At 34.5% G+C, this 19692-nt stretch overlaps 1 protein-coding gene, 1 long non-coding RNA gene and 1 other non-coding gene across 10 annotated transcripts in view; 2 read left to right on the top strand and 1 right to left on the bottom strand.

The window, feature by feature from the left end:
• The window catches only part of METTL15 (methyltransferase like 15), a 328227-nt gene that overhangs the window by 139050 nt on the left and 169485 nt on the right, over positions 1 to 19692 (bottom strand). For 4 of the 8 annotated variants that reach the window (XM_025459823.3, XM_025459821.3, XM_049098717.1 and 1 more), the window contains one exon: positions 8724 to 12026. The exons of the other annotated variants lie outside the window; for them this stretch is intronic. In XM_025459823.3, the coding sequence (XP_025315608.1) occupies positions 11581 to 12026 (446 nt within the window). In that variant the 3' untranslated portion in view covers positions 8724 to 11580. Of the gene's footprint in view, positions 1 to 8723; positions 12027 to 19692 lie in introns of those variants that run through there. 8 annotated transcript variants of the gene reach the window in all.
• LOC125753225 (uncharacterized) overlaps positions 1 to 19692 on the top strand; it is a 93145-nt gene that overhangs the window by 50874 nt on the left and 22579 nt on the right. The gene's annotated exons all lie outside the window — the stretch shown is intronic.
• LOC112668010 (U6 spliceosomal RNA) lies at positions 2106 to 2211 on the top strand. The gene has a single exon (XR_003141390.1). It is a non-coding gene; the product is annotated as a U6 spliceosomal RNA (small nuclear RNA).

Genomic DNA, 19692 nt, shown 5'->3' with positions numbered 1-19692 from the left:
TAGCAGCACCGTGGTTGCAGCAGGCCTAGCCTCAGAATCTGCTCATCTCAATCCAAAGCTTTCAGAGCGGTGTTTCCCTACCAGGGGTCAGCTGCTAACATCATTCATTAGCGTGAAATTCCTCTAATTAAGGAAGCCCTTAATTACAATTATGAAATATACAAAAAGATTGGAATTTTTTTTTAAGATTTTATTTGGGAGAGAGAGAGCAAGCACAGGCACAAGCAGGGGGAGGGGCAGAGGGAGAGGGAGCCTGACCCCAGGACCTTGAGATCATGGTTGGAGCCAAATCAGAGGCTTAACTGACCGAGCTGCCCAGATGCCCTTTGAGGTTGGAATGTTTTTAAAAGAAACTGTTTCAAATTTTGAACAGTATTGACTCCTTGCTCTAAAAATAAGGAAATTGGTGCACTTATACTTCCCTATATCTTGACCTCTTAACCTCATAATTTTGGTTAAGTTCTGTTAATTTTACATTTTCAAGACTTAAGCTTGTATTCTGTTCTGTAGCCGTATTCCCTGGTTGTTTACTCTTAGATCTGTATTGACATGGATACATGGAAGCTTAGCCAAGCTTAGCACAGTATCCTTCACCAAACCTCTCCCTTATTGACTTTTTGTTTTTGTTTTTCATATCTTAGTTTGCTTTATTTCATCATCAAATAGTTCTTCTCCAAGAATAGCTCACATGAACCATATTCCTAGAGAAAGCCTGCTGCCTTTGATCCCGGTTCCCAACAGGTTTTAAAATGCTGTTTTAGGAAGTTTTGAGGCCTATTGAATCTGTAGCTTAATGTCTTTCATCAGTTTGGGAAAAATTCTCAGCCATTCTCTCTTCAAATGACTTCTCCTTTTTTTGTCTTCTTTTCTCCTTTTGGGGTTCCAATTATACATGAACTAGACCTTTATTATAACTCCTATGTCACTTATAGTTTTTATGTTTTCTGTCTTTTGTCTCCCCATACATTATTCTGGATATTTCCTTCTAAACTATCTTCCAGTTCATGATTTATCTTTAGTTGGGCATAATTTGCTCTTTAATTAATCCACTGAATTCTTAAGTTTGAGAACTACATCTTTCAGTTGTATATTTTCAGTTTTTTTTATTTCCTTGAACATATTTATAGCATTTGTCTGCATACACCATGAATATTTTTAAATTATCTGTATTTTTATCCCTCTTAAAAACCATGCCTTGTCTTTTCATGACTGGTTATTTTCTGGTTCAGGAATTGATAATAAACATGAAAAATTATAGAAATTATTTGTGTGCAAGATTTTTTTTTTCCCCAAGAGAGTATTTAAAATTGCTTTGGTCAAGCTTAGGGACTCTAGAATCTATTTAATCCAGTTTCAAGGACTAAGATGATTTGAAACTGAATTTCAGTTCTTTCAAGATCCAGTTGGCTTTGAGTTCACCTGTACTCTGCAGTAAGATTGTCAAAAGTTCTGTTCTCTTTTTTGGCTGCCTCTTCTGGAATTGGCAACTGGCAATCACAAATGCTAGTTCTTTAGGTTCTTCTCCCAAATACTTTTTACTACCTTACTAGCTTTCTAATGTTTTCAAATAGGCATCTGATTTAATACAAAAACAAAGTTTTTTTTTTTTTTTCTAAATTGTCTAATGGTTCTTAGTAGGATAGTTGGTTCAAGTTATTGTCTGACATTACCAAAGCTGAAGTCCTGCTTACTATATACTTTAATCTGATGTCAAGTTTAGCATCCAGAAAGACTCCAATCTCTATTCCTTCCACTGTTATATATTGTTGTTATATTGGCAAGACACTCATCCCTCAGAAATGCTCCAGAAATGATCACAGAGTGATTTCATAGTACTGCCTTTGCTAAATGTAGTCCTTCATTCAGACTACCTACACCATGAGAACAAATCACATGAGATATGGTCTGGCTTAATGGGACAGAGGAAGAGAATCTAGTGAAGGAATCAGAGTGTGAGACAAATAAAGCTATAGAAGTAGTGGTTTTAGAGACTGCAATGGAGAACAGGTTTTTATGGAAGGATAGATCAATATTATCAAACACTGTAGAGACAAAGTAAGTCAAGAGGGAAAAATATTGGGTCTGGTAATTAAGAGGTCACCATTGTGCTTAGTTCAGCAGCACATACACTGAAATTCAAATGATAGATGAGATTAGCATGGCTCCTGGGCTAAGGATAACATGCAAATTTGTGAAATGTTACATTAAAAAAATTGAGACGAACAGTAATCCTTAAGTGAACAGTTTCTATAGACAATATGCTGCATTAGATAATTGAGAGACAGGTGAGGAGTTGGAGATAGTGTAGACTTTAAGAAGGCAAGTTATGAAAGAAAAAAAAAATGATGTGTGTGGTATTTTGGTAAGGAAAACAGAGTCAAGGAGAGATTTTGTTCCTTGTTTTGCTTTTAGCGTAGGGCAATTTTGAATATGTTTGTAGACTATAGGAAAGATACCAGCGGAGAACAGATTAAAGACTGGAGGGGCAAACAAAATTAATTGAACTAAGTCCCAGAGAAAACAGAAAAGGAGCAAAGTTAATCTCTCCACTGAGATATAGGAGTACAAAAGAGAGATAAAGGACAAGATTTATAGATGCTGAAATAAAGATAAGGAGGTGGGAACTACATGGATTCAGTTTTGTAGTATCTGTTTCTATGGTGCTATAAAAAAGGTCATCAACTCATTCTAAGTGTAAACAGTCCCCTTACCTTCCACTAGTTATTTTCCCTTTAACATCTGCAACACACGCTTTTAGTTCTTCTCATTGGCTTTAAAGTGCAGAAGAAACTTTTTTATACTCCTATAGCAATCTTCTATCTCTTACTTCATGAAGTACTCATTTCCCCTTGCCCCATCCCCAAATGTATTTTGAAGAATCTTAATATAAGGACCACGTAGGTTGGCTACTTACTGACATGGAAGTGTAGGAGGATACTTCATCCAACCTAAATGAAGGCAAAATAACAACTTTTTTTTTCTTTCCCATTGCATTTTCTTATAAATGGAAACTCCATAAGAGCAATGACTGCGTTTTATATGCTCTGTCAATATATTGCAAACACTGGGGGTATTAAATAAATAATAAATGGGGATAACGTTTCCAAATAACAAAGCTGACTATAACCCAAGTCACAACTGCTAGCAGCAGAGGCTGAACTTAAAATTACCAAGAGTAAAGCATGCATATCTTTAATCATGATGTCCAGAAATGTGAGTTACATTTTGGTAATTATAACTTTCAGTTAGCTCATAAATATTTATTGAGTATTTTCTATTTGATTCATAGCAACCTGATGAGAAAGTACCAATACTATTCTCATCTGAAAGTGAAATAAATGAGGACTCAAGAGATTTAAAGAGTATGCCCAAGTTCATGTATTCAGCTAATATATGCAGACCTGGAATTCAAACTTGTTTTTCTGAGTCCAAAGTCAGTAAGTGTAATTTACAATTCTATACAGGCTCCTCCTCAAGTTAGCATCTGTAAGAGTTGGATGATAATATTTTCCTTGTGAAGGAATAAGGAATTTTACTATTTGATTGTTTAACAATGCAAATTCCACTCTGTGCAGGGCTGACAAGTATATTGGCCAAAGCATAAAGATGGAGTTTAACGGACAGAAGCAATTATCCAAGAATGAGAAATGGAGCATGTTCTATCATTTGATTTCACCTTCGTATTTTAGTGCCTGGGCAATGATATATTTAATAAGGCATGAGCTAATGGTTAGAAAACTTGTTCAGTATTTAAGGTAAACAATTGCTTAAGGAAATGTGACATTACCAAAAAGACAACCTTCTTCTTTGCTTATCAGAGCATTATATTTATTTACTTTATTGTCCAACAATTTTGGTAGACTATAAGAAAACAGTAAGAGGCCAAAAAGTCTGTGAAGATTTTAAGGTCCATCTAAATAACAGATGTTATGAACTATCACCATTGCATCTTAAGTAATTAATTCTATTGAACTTTTTAATGTTTTGGGAAATTTATGCTGTAACCAGGCTTATAAAAATAATTTATATTTAAACTTTCTCTTAGTATTCCTGCAGATCATGCTGTGTGTTACCAAACATTAGTTGGAAATAGTAGCTCTAAACAGATGAAATTGGAGGAAATAATATAAAAATAGTTATGCTTGTTATACAATCCAGCCTCTTTAGAATATGATGCTGATTTTTACAAACCATGCTTCATTCAACATCGAACATATGGCATTGTGGTTCTGAGAAAAAATATATCTCTGATCAAGATTTCTATCACTAAATTTATATTTATGAGGCACTTCACAAAATTCCCTTTTATTCTTTAATGCTTACTCCTTTCTATTATAGAATGTTGCTTACACACACAAATCTATGAGAGTAATACAGCAATCACAGGAACTCAAAAGAAAAGTAGCTCAATTAAAATAATTACACAATTGTGACCATAAGCAATTTGTTAATTCTTAGCCATTACAAAGAATCTAACAGGTAGGGCTTAGTTCATGAGAGGACATGTTAATATTGCCTCATACTCCTTTGTCTACTGTAGATTTGAAGCATAATGCCACCTCAGTTGGCATAAGAAATTCATAGATAATGTGAACAGAGAAAGTGAAAGGGAGTTTAAAAGCAAGAACAAATCAAAAGCTTCTATTTTTAATTTCATCCTTTTGCTATGAGTAAAGCAAATATGTTTAGGCCAGGGTCCCACTGAGGAGGAGCCGTCTTGTCATCTGTTAAACCAAATATTCTATAAACATGTGCAAATGGCCCTAAGTAAGTCTAAACTATAAAGTTAAAATAAAATAAAAAAGAATAACCAATAAAGGATTAATGCCCTAAATATATAAAGAACTTAAAATAAAATAAAAAAGAATAACCAAAAAAGATTAATGCCCTGAATATATAAAGAACTTATACAATTCAGCACCAAAACAAATAATTCAATTAAGAAATGGGTACAGGACAAAAAAAAAAAAAAAAAAAAAGAAATGGGTACAGGACCTGAATATACCTTTTTCCAAAGAAGATATACAAGAAAAAATGCTCAGCATCACTAAGGCTTAGGGACATGGAAATCAAAATCACAGTGAGATACTACCTTACACCTGTCAGAATGTCTAGTATCAAAAAGACCAGAAAAGAAAGAAAGAAAGAAAGAAAGAAAGAAAGAAAGAAAGAAAGAAAGAAAAAAGAAAAGAAAGAAGGAAGGAAGGAAGGAAGGAAGGAAGGAAGGAAGGAAGGAAGGAAGGAAAGAAAGAAAGAAAGAAAGAAAGAAAGAAAGAAAGAAAGAAAGAAAGAAAGAAAAGAAAAGAAAAGAAAAAAGGTGCGAGGGCACCTGGTTGGTTCAGCAGTTGAGCATCTGCCTTCAGCCCAGGGTGTGACCCCAGAGACCCGGGATCGAGTCCCACATCAGGCTCCCTGCATGGAGCCTGCTTCTCCCTCTGCCTGCGTCTCTGCCTCTCTCTGTGCCTCTCATGAATAAATAAATTAAAAACAAAAAACAAAAAGATCAGAAATAACAAGTGTTGGTGAGGATGCAGAGAAAAGAAACCCCACAGGCACTGCTGGTTGGTGTAAAAACAGTCTGGAGGTTCCTCAAAAATTAAAATAGAAATGCCACATAACCCAGTAATTCCACCACTGTATATTTATCCCCCCAAAATGAAAACACGAACTCAAAAAGACATGTGTTCTCTATGCTTACTGCATTATTTACAACAGCCAAGTTATGGAAGCGACCCAAGTGTCCACCAATAGATGATGGATAAAGATGTGGTATATGCATAAAATGGACTATCACTCAGCCATAAAAAGAATGAAATAAAAAAAAAAGAATGAAATCTTGTCATTTGTGACAATATGACTGGAGCTAGGGGGTATTATGCTAAGTGAAATAAGTCAGACAAAGACAAATAACATATAATTTCACTTTGATGTGGGATCTAAAAATCAAAAACCCAAACAACCAAAAATGAAACAAAGCAAACCAATGAACCCAGAAACAGAATCATAAATACAGGGAACAAACTGAGTGACTTCCGGAAGGTAGAGGATTAACAGGGTGGGTGAGATAGGTAATGGGGATTAAAAGGTACAGACTAGTTATAAAATAAGTCACAAGAATGGAAAGTACAATGTAGGGAATATAGTCCATAATATTGCAATAGTTTTGTAAGGTGCCAGATACTAACTACACTTACTATGGGGAGCAGAGTGTAATGTGTAGGATTGTGGAATCACTACGTTGCAAATATGAAACTAATATAACATTGCATGTTAACTATATTTAAATTGAAAAAGTTAAAAAATGTCACCTTCAATTTATTAAATTTATTAATGGATAATATAGTATAAAACTATAAAAAAGGAGAGAAGTGAGAATTGATTTTAAATTCTTAATAGGGATCCCTGGGTGGCGCAGCGGTTTGGCGCCTGCCTTTGGCCCAGGGCGCGATCCTGGAGACCCGGGATCGAATCCCACATCGGGCTCCCGGTGCATGGAGCCTGCTTCTCCCTCTGCCTATGTCTCTGCCTCTCTCTCTCTCTGTGTGTGTGTGTGTGTGTGACTATCATAAATAAATTTAAAAAATCAAAAATAAAAAAATTTTAAATTCTTAATAGTCAGCTTTTTATTTTTATTACTTTTAAAGATTTTATTGATTTATTCATGAGAGACACAGAGAGAGAGAGGCAGAGACACAGGCAGGGGGAGAAGCAGGTTCCATGCAGGGAGCCCGATGCGGGACTCAATCCCAGGACTCTGGAGTCACTCCCTGGGCTGAAGGCAGATGCTCAATTACTGAGCCACCCAGGTGCCCCAATAGTCAGCTTTTTTTTTTTTTTTTAAAGCTTATTTATATAAGTAATCTCTACACCCAACATGGGGCTCAAACTCATGGCCCCAAGCTGCATGCCCTTCCCACTGAGCCAGCCAGTTCTCCTCACCAAAATAGTCAACTTTTAATACATGCTATGTAATGAATGTGTGTGTGTGTGTGTGTGTGTGTGTGTGTGTGTGTATAAATGAAATAAAAGTGTGGATACAAATTTCTTATTTGTTGTACATTTTGAAAGTTCCATTAAGAACTATCTCATATTTTTTGAATGAGAGATTTGAAATGAAATAAAAAAATTTTAAATCTGCAGTGTAGATTCATCATTTCTACTTATTTAAAAACATAAATCAGAAAAAAAGAATTTCTGTATCTATGTGTCTGTTTTTGTGCCAGTACCACACTGTCTTGATGGTCACAGCTTTGTAGTACAACCTGAAATCTGGCATTGCGATGCCCCAAGCTATGTTTTTTTTTTCTTTCAATATTCCCCTGGTTATTTGTGGCCTTTTCTGATTCCACACAAATTTTAAGATGATTTGTTCCAACTCTCTGAAGAAAGTCCATGGTATTTTGAGAGGGATTGCATTAAATGTGTAAGTTGCCCTGGGTAGCATGGACATTTTCACAATATTAATTCTTCCAATCCATGAGCATGGAATATTTTTCCATCTCTTTACATCTTCCTCAATTTCTTTAGGAGTGTTCTATAGTTTTTAGGGTATAGATCCTTTACCTCTTTGGTTAGGTTTATTCCTAGCTATCTTATGCTTTGGGTGCAATTGTAAATGGGATTGACTCCTTAATTTCTCTTTCTTCAGTCTCATTGTTAGTGTATAGAAATGCCACTGATTTCTGGGCACTGATTTTGTATCCTGCCACGCTGCCGAATTGCTGTATGAGTTCTAGCAATCTTGGGGCGGAGTCTTTTGTAACCGGAGGGTATCATGCTGAGTGAAGTAAGTCAATCGGAGAAAGACAATTATATGGTTTCACACATACATGGAATATAATAGTGAAAGGGACCGTAAGGGAAGGGGGGAAACTGAGTGGGAAAAATTAGAGAAGAAGACAAACCATGAGAGACTCCTGACCCTGGGAACACAGGGTAGTGGAAAGGGAGACGGGTGGGGAGGATAAGGTGACATGGTGATGGGCACTGAGGGGGGCACTTCACAGAATGAGCACTGCGTGTTATACTATATGCTGGCAAATTGAATTTAAATACAATGTTTAAAAAATTGTAAAAAGTAAAAAAATTATGATTTTCAAATGCTTGCAAGGAAATTATAAGAGATATAAAGAAACCTACTTAGGCATATAGTATTCTCTTATAAACTGTTGGTTGTAACATGATAAATAATTCAATATAAATGACTTGGAGCATAAATTATAATTTTATATATTACATGAAATATAAAAGATATATAGATACCATTCATGTCTTCCAAAAGACCCTAGAAGCTCCAAAGATTCTATAGTAACTAATATACAATATTTAAAACAAAATGAATACGCCAAATAGAGATATCAACTAAAAATTGCGTGCAGTTATTATTTAATTTCTTAATAAGCAATGAACTCAAACTTCTTAAGAACTTACACAATGGTACTGATGCTCTATTAAAGTGATTGGTAGAAAGCCGCAGATAAGAAATGTAAAACGAGGGATCCCTGGGTGGCGCAGCGGTTTGGCGCCTGCCTTTGGCCCAGGGCGCGATCCTGGAGACCCAGGATCGAATCCCACGTCGGGCTCCCGGTGCATGGAGCCTGCTTCTCCCTCTGCCTGTGTCTCTGCCTCTCTCTTTCTCTCTGTGTGACTATCATAAATAAATAAAAAATTTAAAAAAAAAAAAAAAAATATTTAAAAAAAAAAAAGAAATGTAAAACGATTGCTTGTTTTGTATTCATTATACTTTATTAGAAAAGAAATGCGCATTTCTTTTAACAATCAGTGTTTATATTCTGTATGTATTATTTGGATTTCACAAAAGCATTTTCCAGCATTAACCATTTAAAACTCATTCATATATTTTATTACGTGTCCCACAGCAAAGACTAAGAAGCAGGCAAGAATGATTGTTTAACAGCCTAAAACAGAAAATAGCTCCTGTATTTTCACACTACCACATTTTAAACCAATTTTGTGTTTGTTGAAGAAGGGATGTTTTTCATGCATAGTGCAGATTTTCTTCTATTATGGTATCCGGTCCTGGAGCTGCTGTAACAAATTACCCCACGCTGGGTGCCTTCCAACAACGGGAGTGTATCGTGTCATGGTTCTGCAGTCTGGAGGTCGGAAGTCAAGGCGTCAGCAAAGTTGGTGGCTCGCCCGTAAGCCTGAGGGAGCATCTATTCCATGCTTCTCTCTTGGCTTCTAATGGGGGCCAGCAATCCCTGGTGTGCCCTGGCTTGTGGATGAATCGTTCTAACCTCTGCCTTTACCTCCATGTGCCATTCTGCCCCGCATCTCCATCTTCTCTTCTTATAAGACAACACACATACTGGATTAAGGGCCTGCTCGGCTCTGGCATGACTTCAGCTGAACTACTTACATCTGCAGTGACCGTATCACCAAATAAGGTCATATTCTGACATTCTGAGAAGGACATGAATTTTTGAGGGGAAAACACTATTCAACCCAATGCAGTCACTTTCCATCTAACATTCAAGAACATTCAAGAAATCCCCATACTCTACAGGATCCAAAAATGACAGATGAAATAGGTCATTGTACAAAAGAGTGTGATCTCTTATTTTCTAACCAGGTACTTGGATGGGAATGTATCTTTGGGAACCTTTCTCATTCACAAATATGACTTATTTGCAAGAAAAACTGAAACCTCTTTTCAGGAAGGATTCAATGGAGTAGCCTATGTACAGTCATTTTTCTCTAATTTGAGGACACTGCTCCCTAGAATATTTTCTAATTCTCCACAATTAGAAATTAATTTCACTGCAGAATTGCTCTGATTTGAATAAAGCCTACAAAGTGTCAAATAAGCTTGAGAATTAAAGTCAAGCATTACAGAGGTAAAGTAAATCAAAGGTGAATTCAACTACTTAATTCCTATCCTTTGCCCATACTTACGTTGATATTTTATTCACTTGTACTCACCAATTCAGAATCTGTCACCATAATTGAGAAGATAAATTTTTCCTATATTTGAATAGTTTACTAAACATAATAATAGTATAAATATGATTATAGGGATAGCTACTTAAGAAAGCAGTCATTTATAAATACCTTAATCAACATGCCAACATACCCTTTGACTAATTATATCTCTTATTCATCCTTCAAGTCATAATTCAGCATTATAATGTCAGACCCGGTTTCCTTCAGTAACTGAAACCCCTATTAGATGTTCTTGCAGTGCCCTGTACAGCTTCTTTGTAGCTTTTACCACTGTTAATTTTGTATTGATTTTTGTGATTATTTAACTACCATCACTCTTCTCCACTAGACTACAGACTCCATAGAACAAGTACTGTGAGGTATGTGTATTTTATTTACCTTTGTTTCTCTGCCTAGCTCAGTACTTGCTGAATAACTGAAAAAATTAGAAATGCATATTTACATATAAAAAGTTGATATGTGAATCATGAATCAATCTCATTAATGTGTTAAAGAATCCTTTACCAACTGAATGTCTCCTAAATAAGCATTTTACTAATAGAGTTACTATTAGGTAATAAAAACGTTAGGGGTATATTCCTTAATATATCATACACATTTCTATTTCAAATAGACTTGGTTGAATTATTTCGAATAGCTCAATTTAAAATCCTGCAGGTTTCAGGGATCCCTGGGTGGCCCAGGGGTTGAGCGTCTACCTTTGGCTCAGGGCGTGATCCCAGGGTCCTGGGATCCAGTCCTGCATCGGGCTTCCTGCAGGGAGCGTGCTTCTCCCTCTGTGTTTCTGCCTCTCTCTCTATGTGTCTCTCATGAAAAAAATAGTCTTAAAAAAAATGCAGGAATCAAATAATGACATATTTTATTATGTGTCAAAGGCATTCTGGGAAAAAACATAATTAACTTCAAATATAAGTTTCATGAAATATTCTCTATGAGGGCTATTAGAGTAATTCTGCATTTTTACTTTGTAATACATAAAAAATGGTATATTTCATACTGTAAAATACCTTTAAAACAATGAACACTATAATTTCAAAAATGACAATATGATGCATTTTAAAAATACTTTAAAATTTAAAATTTGCATAATACCTATATTTGAGAGGACTATAATACTACTTAATTATTCCTAAATAAAAATAAAAATTTCTTTCATGATCATTACTAATTATTTGACCCACAGAAAGTCTGTTGCAAATGTGAATATCTAAATTCAGAATCTAGAGCATGCAGATACAATTATAACTTCTCTCTTTTGACAGCTTGAATTTACATATTTAGATATTCACAGTATTCTTCATTTTAAAAAATTTCCTGATTTTAGAGAAAGGACTGTATTTCATAATTAAATATAATGCTCAGATAAACACATTTTTCCAGTTTTGAGATGCTGCTGCTCCTTGAGTTGAACTTTCTGTGTCATGCTAATATTTCTGACATTTTCTTTCTAAGGAAAAAAATGGTAAATATCCTTAATTTCCACACATATACAGTATATCTCTTTATATAGATATAAATTCTCATACTTTCTTATATTAAGTTGTTCAGTAATATCACAACAAAAGAAGAGAAACTGTGGGGGGGGACTTAAAGGATCAAACGATGAAAACATTCTCATAATTTGATGGCTGCTCTGAGCTTGGCTGAACGAGCTCTGGGGTTTTCTTGCACCTCCTGATCGTCTGGAGTAAGTACTTTCTTGTGTATTAATTCCCACATTAAAGGGGCCTTGCTTATAGAGGCTCCTTCCATGTTTTCACGACCTGAACCCAACTTTAATGCTTGTATCACCTTCTGTCTAGCACTAAGATTAAACCTTTCTGTCATGCTTATCCCAAGCAAGAATCGTTTGACAATGCGATCCTCTAATGAATGGAAGGAGAGTGCAACAAGACGGCCACCAGGTCTCAGGAACTTTTGAGCTGTCTTCAATCCTGTGTAAAGTTCATTGAGCTCATTGTTCACAAATATTCGAAAAGCTTGGAAAGTCTTGGTAGCAATATGGGTAGATCGTTGTAGCAAGTCTTTCCGTGCAAAAACAGCAGAGGGAGGAAATGCACCTATGAGTAAGTTTTGTAAAAACAGGAAAAGAGGACAGGAAATATTAATATTTTCCATTGTAGATCTACTGGGTTGTGTGTGCAAATATTTAAGGAACTAGGTTTCATTACAAAATTGTGGCATTTCATCTATACTTCTGTTTTATTTCCAAGCATTCTATCAAGATTTAAACTATTGTGTCAGAAACAGCTTTCATGACTCATAAGAGTAACCAGAGTCAAACAAGGAGTAGAGAAAAAGGCAGACAAATATTTGAAGAAATAGTGACTTAAAAAAACTTCCCAGCTTAGGTGAAAAATACTAACTCACTGATACAAGAAGTTCAGTGAACCACAAGTAGAATAAACAGAAGAAAACTACATGTAGGGACATCATAAACTACTACAAGCTAATCAGAGAAATCTTAAATACAATAAAGAAATATATTACATAAAAGAGAACAAAAATATGATTAATAGTTATTTTCTCATTAGGACAATGGAAGCTATAAGATACTAGAATAGCATTCTAATTGTTGAGGAAAAAAAATTTGTCTTCCAAAAGGCTATCTAAAACTATTTTTCAGAATTAAAGGTTCAACAACATTTTCAAATAAATAAAAATGTTAGAGAATTCATTGCTAATATGTCTGCATTCAAGAAGTGCTAGAGAAAATCATGATGAAATATAATGATACCAGATGACAAACTGCATATACAGAAAAAAAGAAATTATAAATATATCTATATAGATACCTATATATCTATATATATATGAGTTCTTCTCTAAATTTCCTTAAAAGACAGGAGTCTTTAAGTGAAATTTTTTTTTACATTTATATATATAATATAGGTATAGATATGTACAAAGAATTAGAATGGATAAATGGATACTTTGGCAAAGTTCATTTGATTTACTGGAAGTTAAAGTTGCATATTGTGATCCCTCAAGCAACCAATAAAGATAATGCAAAGAAATAAAGCTAATATGATAATAGAGCATAAAAACAGTATACAAAAAATTATTGCATAGCATAAAAGGTAGAAGAGGTCTCTAAAAATGAGACAAACAGAAGAGGAATAGTAAAATAGCAGACAATAAAACCAAATATATTGATAATTACATTAAGTATAAATGTACTAAATACTCCAATATAAATGCAGAGGTTACCTGACTGAAAAATAAGCATAAGTATACATTGTCTAAAGAAATTTATGTTCAATATAAAAATACAAATAAAAGAGAGTAAGCAAAAGGCTGTGAAAAGATAGGCCATGAAGACAGAAACATAAAAATGAGAGATCATATTAATATTAGAAAAACTTTTAAAAAGGAGAATTCCTAGACCCAAAGAGGAACATTTCTTATTGAAAAAAAGGTCGATATAGCAGGAAGATACAACTATAAATGCATATGCACCAAGTAACATAGTTCTCAAAACTTAGATATCTCCATGAAAGACATTTATAAAACAATTGGTTTTTCACCAAGTTGTCAAGTTAGTTCAATGGAGAAAGAACAGATTTTTAATGAAAGTGATTATCATTAAAGATGAGCTTCAACTCTTACTGCACACTGTACACAAAAATCAATACAAATATGGAACACAGACCTAAGAGTAAACACTAAAGATAAAATAATATCTGACAAAACTCTAATCCAGAACATGTAAGTTATATCTCACAAGTTAACAATAATAAGCCAAACCAACTATGTTCAAAAATTTGAACAAACATATCACAAAAGATATATAGTCAATAAACACAGGTAAAGACATTCAACATTATTAGGCATAAAAATGCAAACTAAAGGGCAGCTTGGGTGGCTCAGTAGTTTAGCGCCACCTTCAGCCCGGGTCGTGTTCCTGGAGTCCCGGGATCAAGTCCCACGTTGGGCTCCCTGCATGGAGCCTGTTTCTCCCTCTGCCTGTGTCTCTGCCTCTCTCTCTCTCTCTCTCTCTCTGTGTCTCTCATGAATAAATAAATGAAATTTTAAAAAATGCAAACTAAAACCACAGTGAAATACCACTACACATTCATTAGAACTGCAAGACTGACCCAAGAATATTACTCAGCTATTAGAAATGACAAATACCCACCATTTGCTTCAACGTGGATGGAACTGGAGGGTATTATGCTGAGTGAAGTAAGTCAGTCAGAGAAGGACAAACATTATATGTTCTCATTCATTTGGGGAATATAAATAATAGTGAAAGGGAATATAAGGGAAGGGAGAAGAAATGTGTGGGAAATATCAGAAAGGGAGACAGAACATAAAGACTGCTAACTCTGGGAAACGAACTAGGGGTGGTAGAAGGGGAGGAGGGCGGGGGGTGGGAGTGAATGGGTGACGGGCACTGGGGGTTATTCTGTATGTTAGTAAATTAAACACCAATAAAAAATAAATTAAAAAAAAAGAAATAAGAATGAAAGAGGGAAAAAAGTAGGGAAATAAGGACACTTCTAAGGGATAAATTAGCACAAAAATGATTACTAAAAGTTACATAACACGTCTAGAAACATCAATTATTTTAATACTAGAATATTGAAAGCAAACTAAAATAAATAAGATCAATTATGTAGTTTACATTACTAAAGAATTCATTTTACCCATGACTTAGGATCTGATTGTTCAGTAAATTGTATTGTTTATCCTTCCTATGCACAATCCCATTATAAACATAGAGATATGTATATTGCCCTTACTAACTGACCTGGAAATCATACAGGGCTTATGCTCAGTAAATATAGATTAAGTTGGCTAATAAAAAAAAAAAAAAAAAAAAAAGACTGACCCAAGAAGAAACAGATAATCTGAACAGAATTATTACAAGTGAAAGAATTAAATCAGTAATCAAAAGCAACACACAAAGAAGAGTACAGGCCAGGATGGCCTCACTGCTGAATTCTGACAAATATTCAAATAATTAAAAACATTACTTCACAAATGCTTCCAAAAAAGTTAAAGGAAACAGAATACTTCTCAAATTACTTTATGAGGCAAGTATTACTATGAAACTAAAACCAAAGGCACCACAAAAAATTACAGATCAGTATCTCTCTTTTAAATCCTCAACAAAATACTAGCAGACTCAATTCAGCAGCATATCAAAAGTATTATACATATGACCAAGAGGATGGTCATGACCAAGGATGGTTCAACAAATGAAAATTGACCAATGTCATACATCATATCTACAAAATGAAGAAAAAAACCACACATGATTATTTCAATTGATGCAGAAAAAGCATTTGAAAAAACTCAACACTCTTTTATGATAAAAACACTCAAGAACTAGGAATAGAGGGAAAGTACCTCAACATAATGAAGCCCATATATGAGAACCCAAAGCTAACATTATACTTAATGATGATAGACTGAAAGTTTTCCCTCAAAGATCATGAACAAGACAAGAATACCCATTTTCACCACTTCTACTCAACACAGTCCTGAAAGTTCTAATCAGAGCAATCAGACAAGAAAAAGAAATAAGAGGCATCCAAATTGGAAAAGAAATAGTAAAATTATCTCTTTTTACAGAGGACAGGATCTTATATGTAGAAAACACTAAAGATTACACATATACAAACACACACACCTTATGAAAGCTAACAAATGGATTCAGCAAAGCAGCAGTATATAAAATTAACATGCAAAAGTCGTGTTTCTATAGTTAATAATGAACAATCTAAAAATGTAATTTAAAAAATTCCATTTGCAATGGCATCAAAAAGAATCAAATACATAGCAGCAAAGTTAAAAAAAATGTAAAATTTACTCTAGGGAAGCTACAAAATTTTTTTTAATTGTTTAAGATAGTAATACTCCTCCAAATTGGTTTAAGATTCAACGCAATCTCTATCAGATCCCAGCTGACTTTTTTATACAAATTGAAAAGCTAATTCTAAAATTCACATAGAATTGTAAGAGACCCAGAACAGCCATAATGATCCTGGGCTTGGGGTTGGGAGAAGAGAATGAAAAAGGAGGACTCGAGCATAAAAAAGAGAGATCATGTTAATATTTAAAAAAAACACAAAATTTTAAAAAGGGGAATTCCTTAGATTCACCTAGAATCCCTACAATACTAAGGATTTCAAAATTTTCTAAAAAGCAATGGTAATTAAGACAGTGTGATGCTGGTAACAACAATGGACATAGAGATCAATGGAATATAATTGAAATCCCAGAAATAAACCCACATATCTTTGAGCAACTGATTTTGACAAGAATGTCAAAGCTATTCAATAGGGAAAGAATGGTCAATTGAATAAATAGTGTTAGGACAACTACATAGTCATATACTAAAAAATAGAGTTGGATCTTTAAATCATATAGAAAAATTAACTCAAAATGGATCAAAGACATAAATGTAAGAGCAAAAGCTGTAAAATTCTTGGAAGAAAACACAGGGATAAATATTAATGACTTTGAATTTGGCAAAAAAATTCTTAGATATGACACCCAAATCACAACAAAAGAAAATGGTACTTTATCAAAATTAATTTTGTTCTTCAAAGGACATCATCAAGAAAGTGAAAAGACAACTGAAAAAATGGAGAAAAAATTGCAAATCATGTATCTGTTAAGAGATTAATATATCTAGAATACATAAATAAGAAGGAAATTACAAAATGATGCATGTATGATACTATCTACATTTTAAAGTATGTACATCAAAACAGACAAGTTCTATCTAGTTTTCAAGAATAAGGATAAAAAAATGTTGATTTTTAAATGAATCAATAAATATCATTTTCCTTAGACTTACTCCATTGGCATATAAATATGATATTAAAGTATAATGTTCAATGAATGCATACAGGAATTTTCTATTTAATTTTAAAAATTTGATTAATCGTGTCTTAAAATTTTTGTTTCTAGAGAATATCATCCCACAGAGATGTAATCCTTGTGGTCCAAATTCTATCTGGATGAAGATCTGGAAAGTAGGCTCTAATCCTGGCACTTGAGTCTCTGACATGCTTCTTACAGAAAAGTGTATTATACATAGCTGCTACCTTACTTCACATTTTAGTAACCTGTAGGTCCAGTAGTACATTGAGATACACTTGATTCATCTTCTTGGAAACTGGGTCAGAGAATGAAGGAAACTATCTTGTTTGTACAAGGGAGCTGAGAACCTGGCTGTCTAAAGTTAACCAGATCCATGGTATGGGTTCACTCTTTCATCCACAAAAGCTGATTGGCTGAAAGGCTAGAAGATGTTAGACGTTAGGGAATTTATCTTCCAACAAGCAGAAACAAAACATCAAAGCCAAAGCTAAAGAGGGAGGTCAACCTTTTTTATTTTTTATTCAATCTCCCCATTTCCCACAGAAAGAGTTCTGGTCACTGGGAAATGTGTTTTAAAACATTTTAAAATCTGAAAAATATCAATGCTTCATTTTTTAGAGCTTGGATTTAGAGGCTGCTTCAGGAAGAGTATATTCCTAAAGACTTGCATGTTTCAAATCTTGCATAATTCAACACTAATTTTCTCAAAGAAAAAAATGAATTATGAAATATTTTAATTTACATGTATTTTGATGTAAAATAGGATGTAAACATCTATGGAGCACGTGAAGCAACAAATAATGTAGCAGGTTTTTGGTTTAATGCTTTAAAACTTTGTTTGATACTATTGTCTCTAATATTTTGTAGAGATTAAATGGATGGCTCAACATGGTAATTGCTTAGCTTTCTTGGCATCTTATCACATTTCCAAGATACACATTTGAGGATGTGGTTATTAACAGCACTGAATTGGCCATAGCTGACTGTATATTAACTAATTTGATAAAATAACAGAAAGGCAGAGAGCTTAATCATATTTGCTTGATATTGTCAATGAGCATATTTTCAAAAAGTAATCAAAATAGAAAATGTTAAGATAACAAAATAATATCTGAGATCACCATGTAAATTCTAACATAAATAACAGCTTTGGTTCATTTGACATCACAAAACTTGGTAGGCATTTCCCTTCACCAGCTAACATACACCTTCCTGTGGTAGAATTATAGTTTATAATTCATTCACCCAGCTCGCTGTGAAAACTAGGAGATTCCTGACTAGCTCCGTTAACTGAAAGGATCTGTTTTTATTTCAAAGTATTTCACAGAAAGCGAGAATTTATTCATATTTTATATTATGCAACTTCATGTTTATATAATTAATATTCACTTTATATCCACACTGCATATGAATCTGAAGCTGAAAAATTAACACCACTGCGATCAATTTTTGACAATTTTTTCTTTATAAGGTCTACGAAGGCCTTGCCAGCCAGTGTCATATAATGGAAAAAGAAAATAAGAGCTTCCATTTTATTTAGGAATGGTCTTAAACGTAATAGGATAGCTCTAAACCATTAAAAGTTTTTCTTCTGTTTTTTTTTGTTTTTTGTTTTTAATTTTTGCCTAGGGAATCCCAATCTGAGCTACGTGCATTGGGTTTCCCAGACAGGATCTCCAGGTGTGGTCCTGCCAGCTCCTCTCAAGTCCCGTCTTGATGGGCCAGAAGATGATAAAGGACTGTGATGGGCAATGTGTTCTGTGGAGCTTTCTGGTGCTGCTCTGGGGATCAAGAGTACACACCCTGCCTTATTTAGTCTAAAAAGTTCAATTGCCAGGGATACCCTTCCAACAAAAACTGGCGTTTTTGTTTCTGTAATTTATAGGAAGAAAGGTTGACAATGCAGATCTTATAAAATGAAGAAGAAAAAAAACCAAAATAATTTAAAGAGCATATGGGAATGGAAATTAAAATAGTAGAAACAAAACATGGTACAGAGAGACAAGGCAAGAAAAGACAATCCTACTGTCAAAGATTAAGCAAGGTATTTTTGTCTGAATTAGAAAGTTTTAAGACAATCCATAAATGTCCTGTACCTATCAGGTAGCAAAAATGGGTTTGTTTGTGTAAGTCACTGGTCAGAGAGCAAGAGGCAGAGTTCTCGTAGGTAAGCAGGGACTATGTGAGAACAACTACGGGACCTGAAATTAGGCCAAAGGAAGAAAAATATTAAAGAGAACTGGTCCTTGACCTTGAGGAGCTCACTGTTATGCAATCCTTCTTCCTTCCTTCACCCCTTCTCATATCCCATAACCTGTTATCAGAGAGAGAAACCGATCCTCTCTACTCTTCCATTTCCTGACGTTAGTCACAGAAGTTGTGCGGCTAATTCACCTGATTAAGGCATCCAGTAGTGGGTCAGACCGAAAATATGGACTCACCTGATTTGGTGCTTAGAGAAAATCTCCTCTTTGTATTTTCTATCAATGGACTTAGTTAACACTCAGCCAGTGTCTACGAGTCCTAAGTGGGAAGAGCTGTGTGCCTGTTGCACTCTACTAGAATTTTACTTCTCTGTTTACTTCTCTGTCTCAGTACCTTGACTTGTGAGTAGGCGCTCGTTCACATTCACTCTTCAGAGAAGCTTGTGGCTCTCTACCTTGACTGTGTATCAGTCACCTGTGGAGCCTTTGAAAAAAATAAGGATGCCTGGCCCCAGTCCAGACCTATGGAATCAGTTTCAGGGGTTTATTACACAGTAATCACTACTCCTAAAAAGCTTCACAGAGGATTTTGATTGCAGCTCAGATTAAGAACTACGATAGTAAACATTCTGTAAATGTTTGTTGAAAAGATAATAAATAGATAAAGAATGGACAAAAATAAATG

This window comes from Canis lupus, chromosome 21 (genome assembly GCF_003254725.2).
Source record: "Canis lupus dingo isolate Sandy chromosome 21, ASM325472v2, whole genome shotgun sequence".
NCBI classification, from domain to species: Eukaryota; Metazoa; Chordata; class Mammalia; order Carnivora; family Canidae; genus Canis; species Canis lupus.
This window is presented reverse-complemented; position numbering and strand designations above follow the sequence as displayed.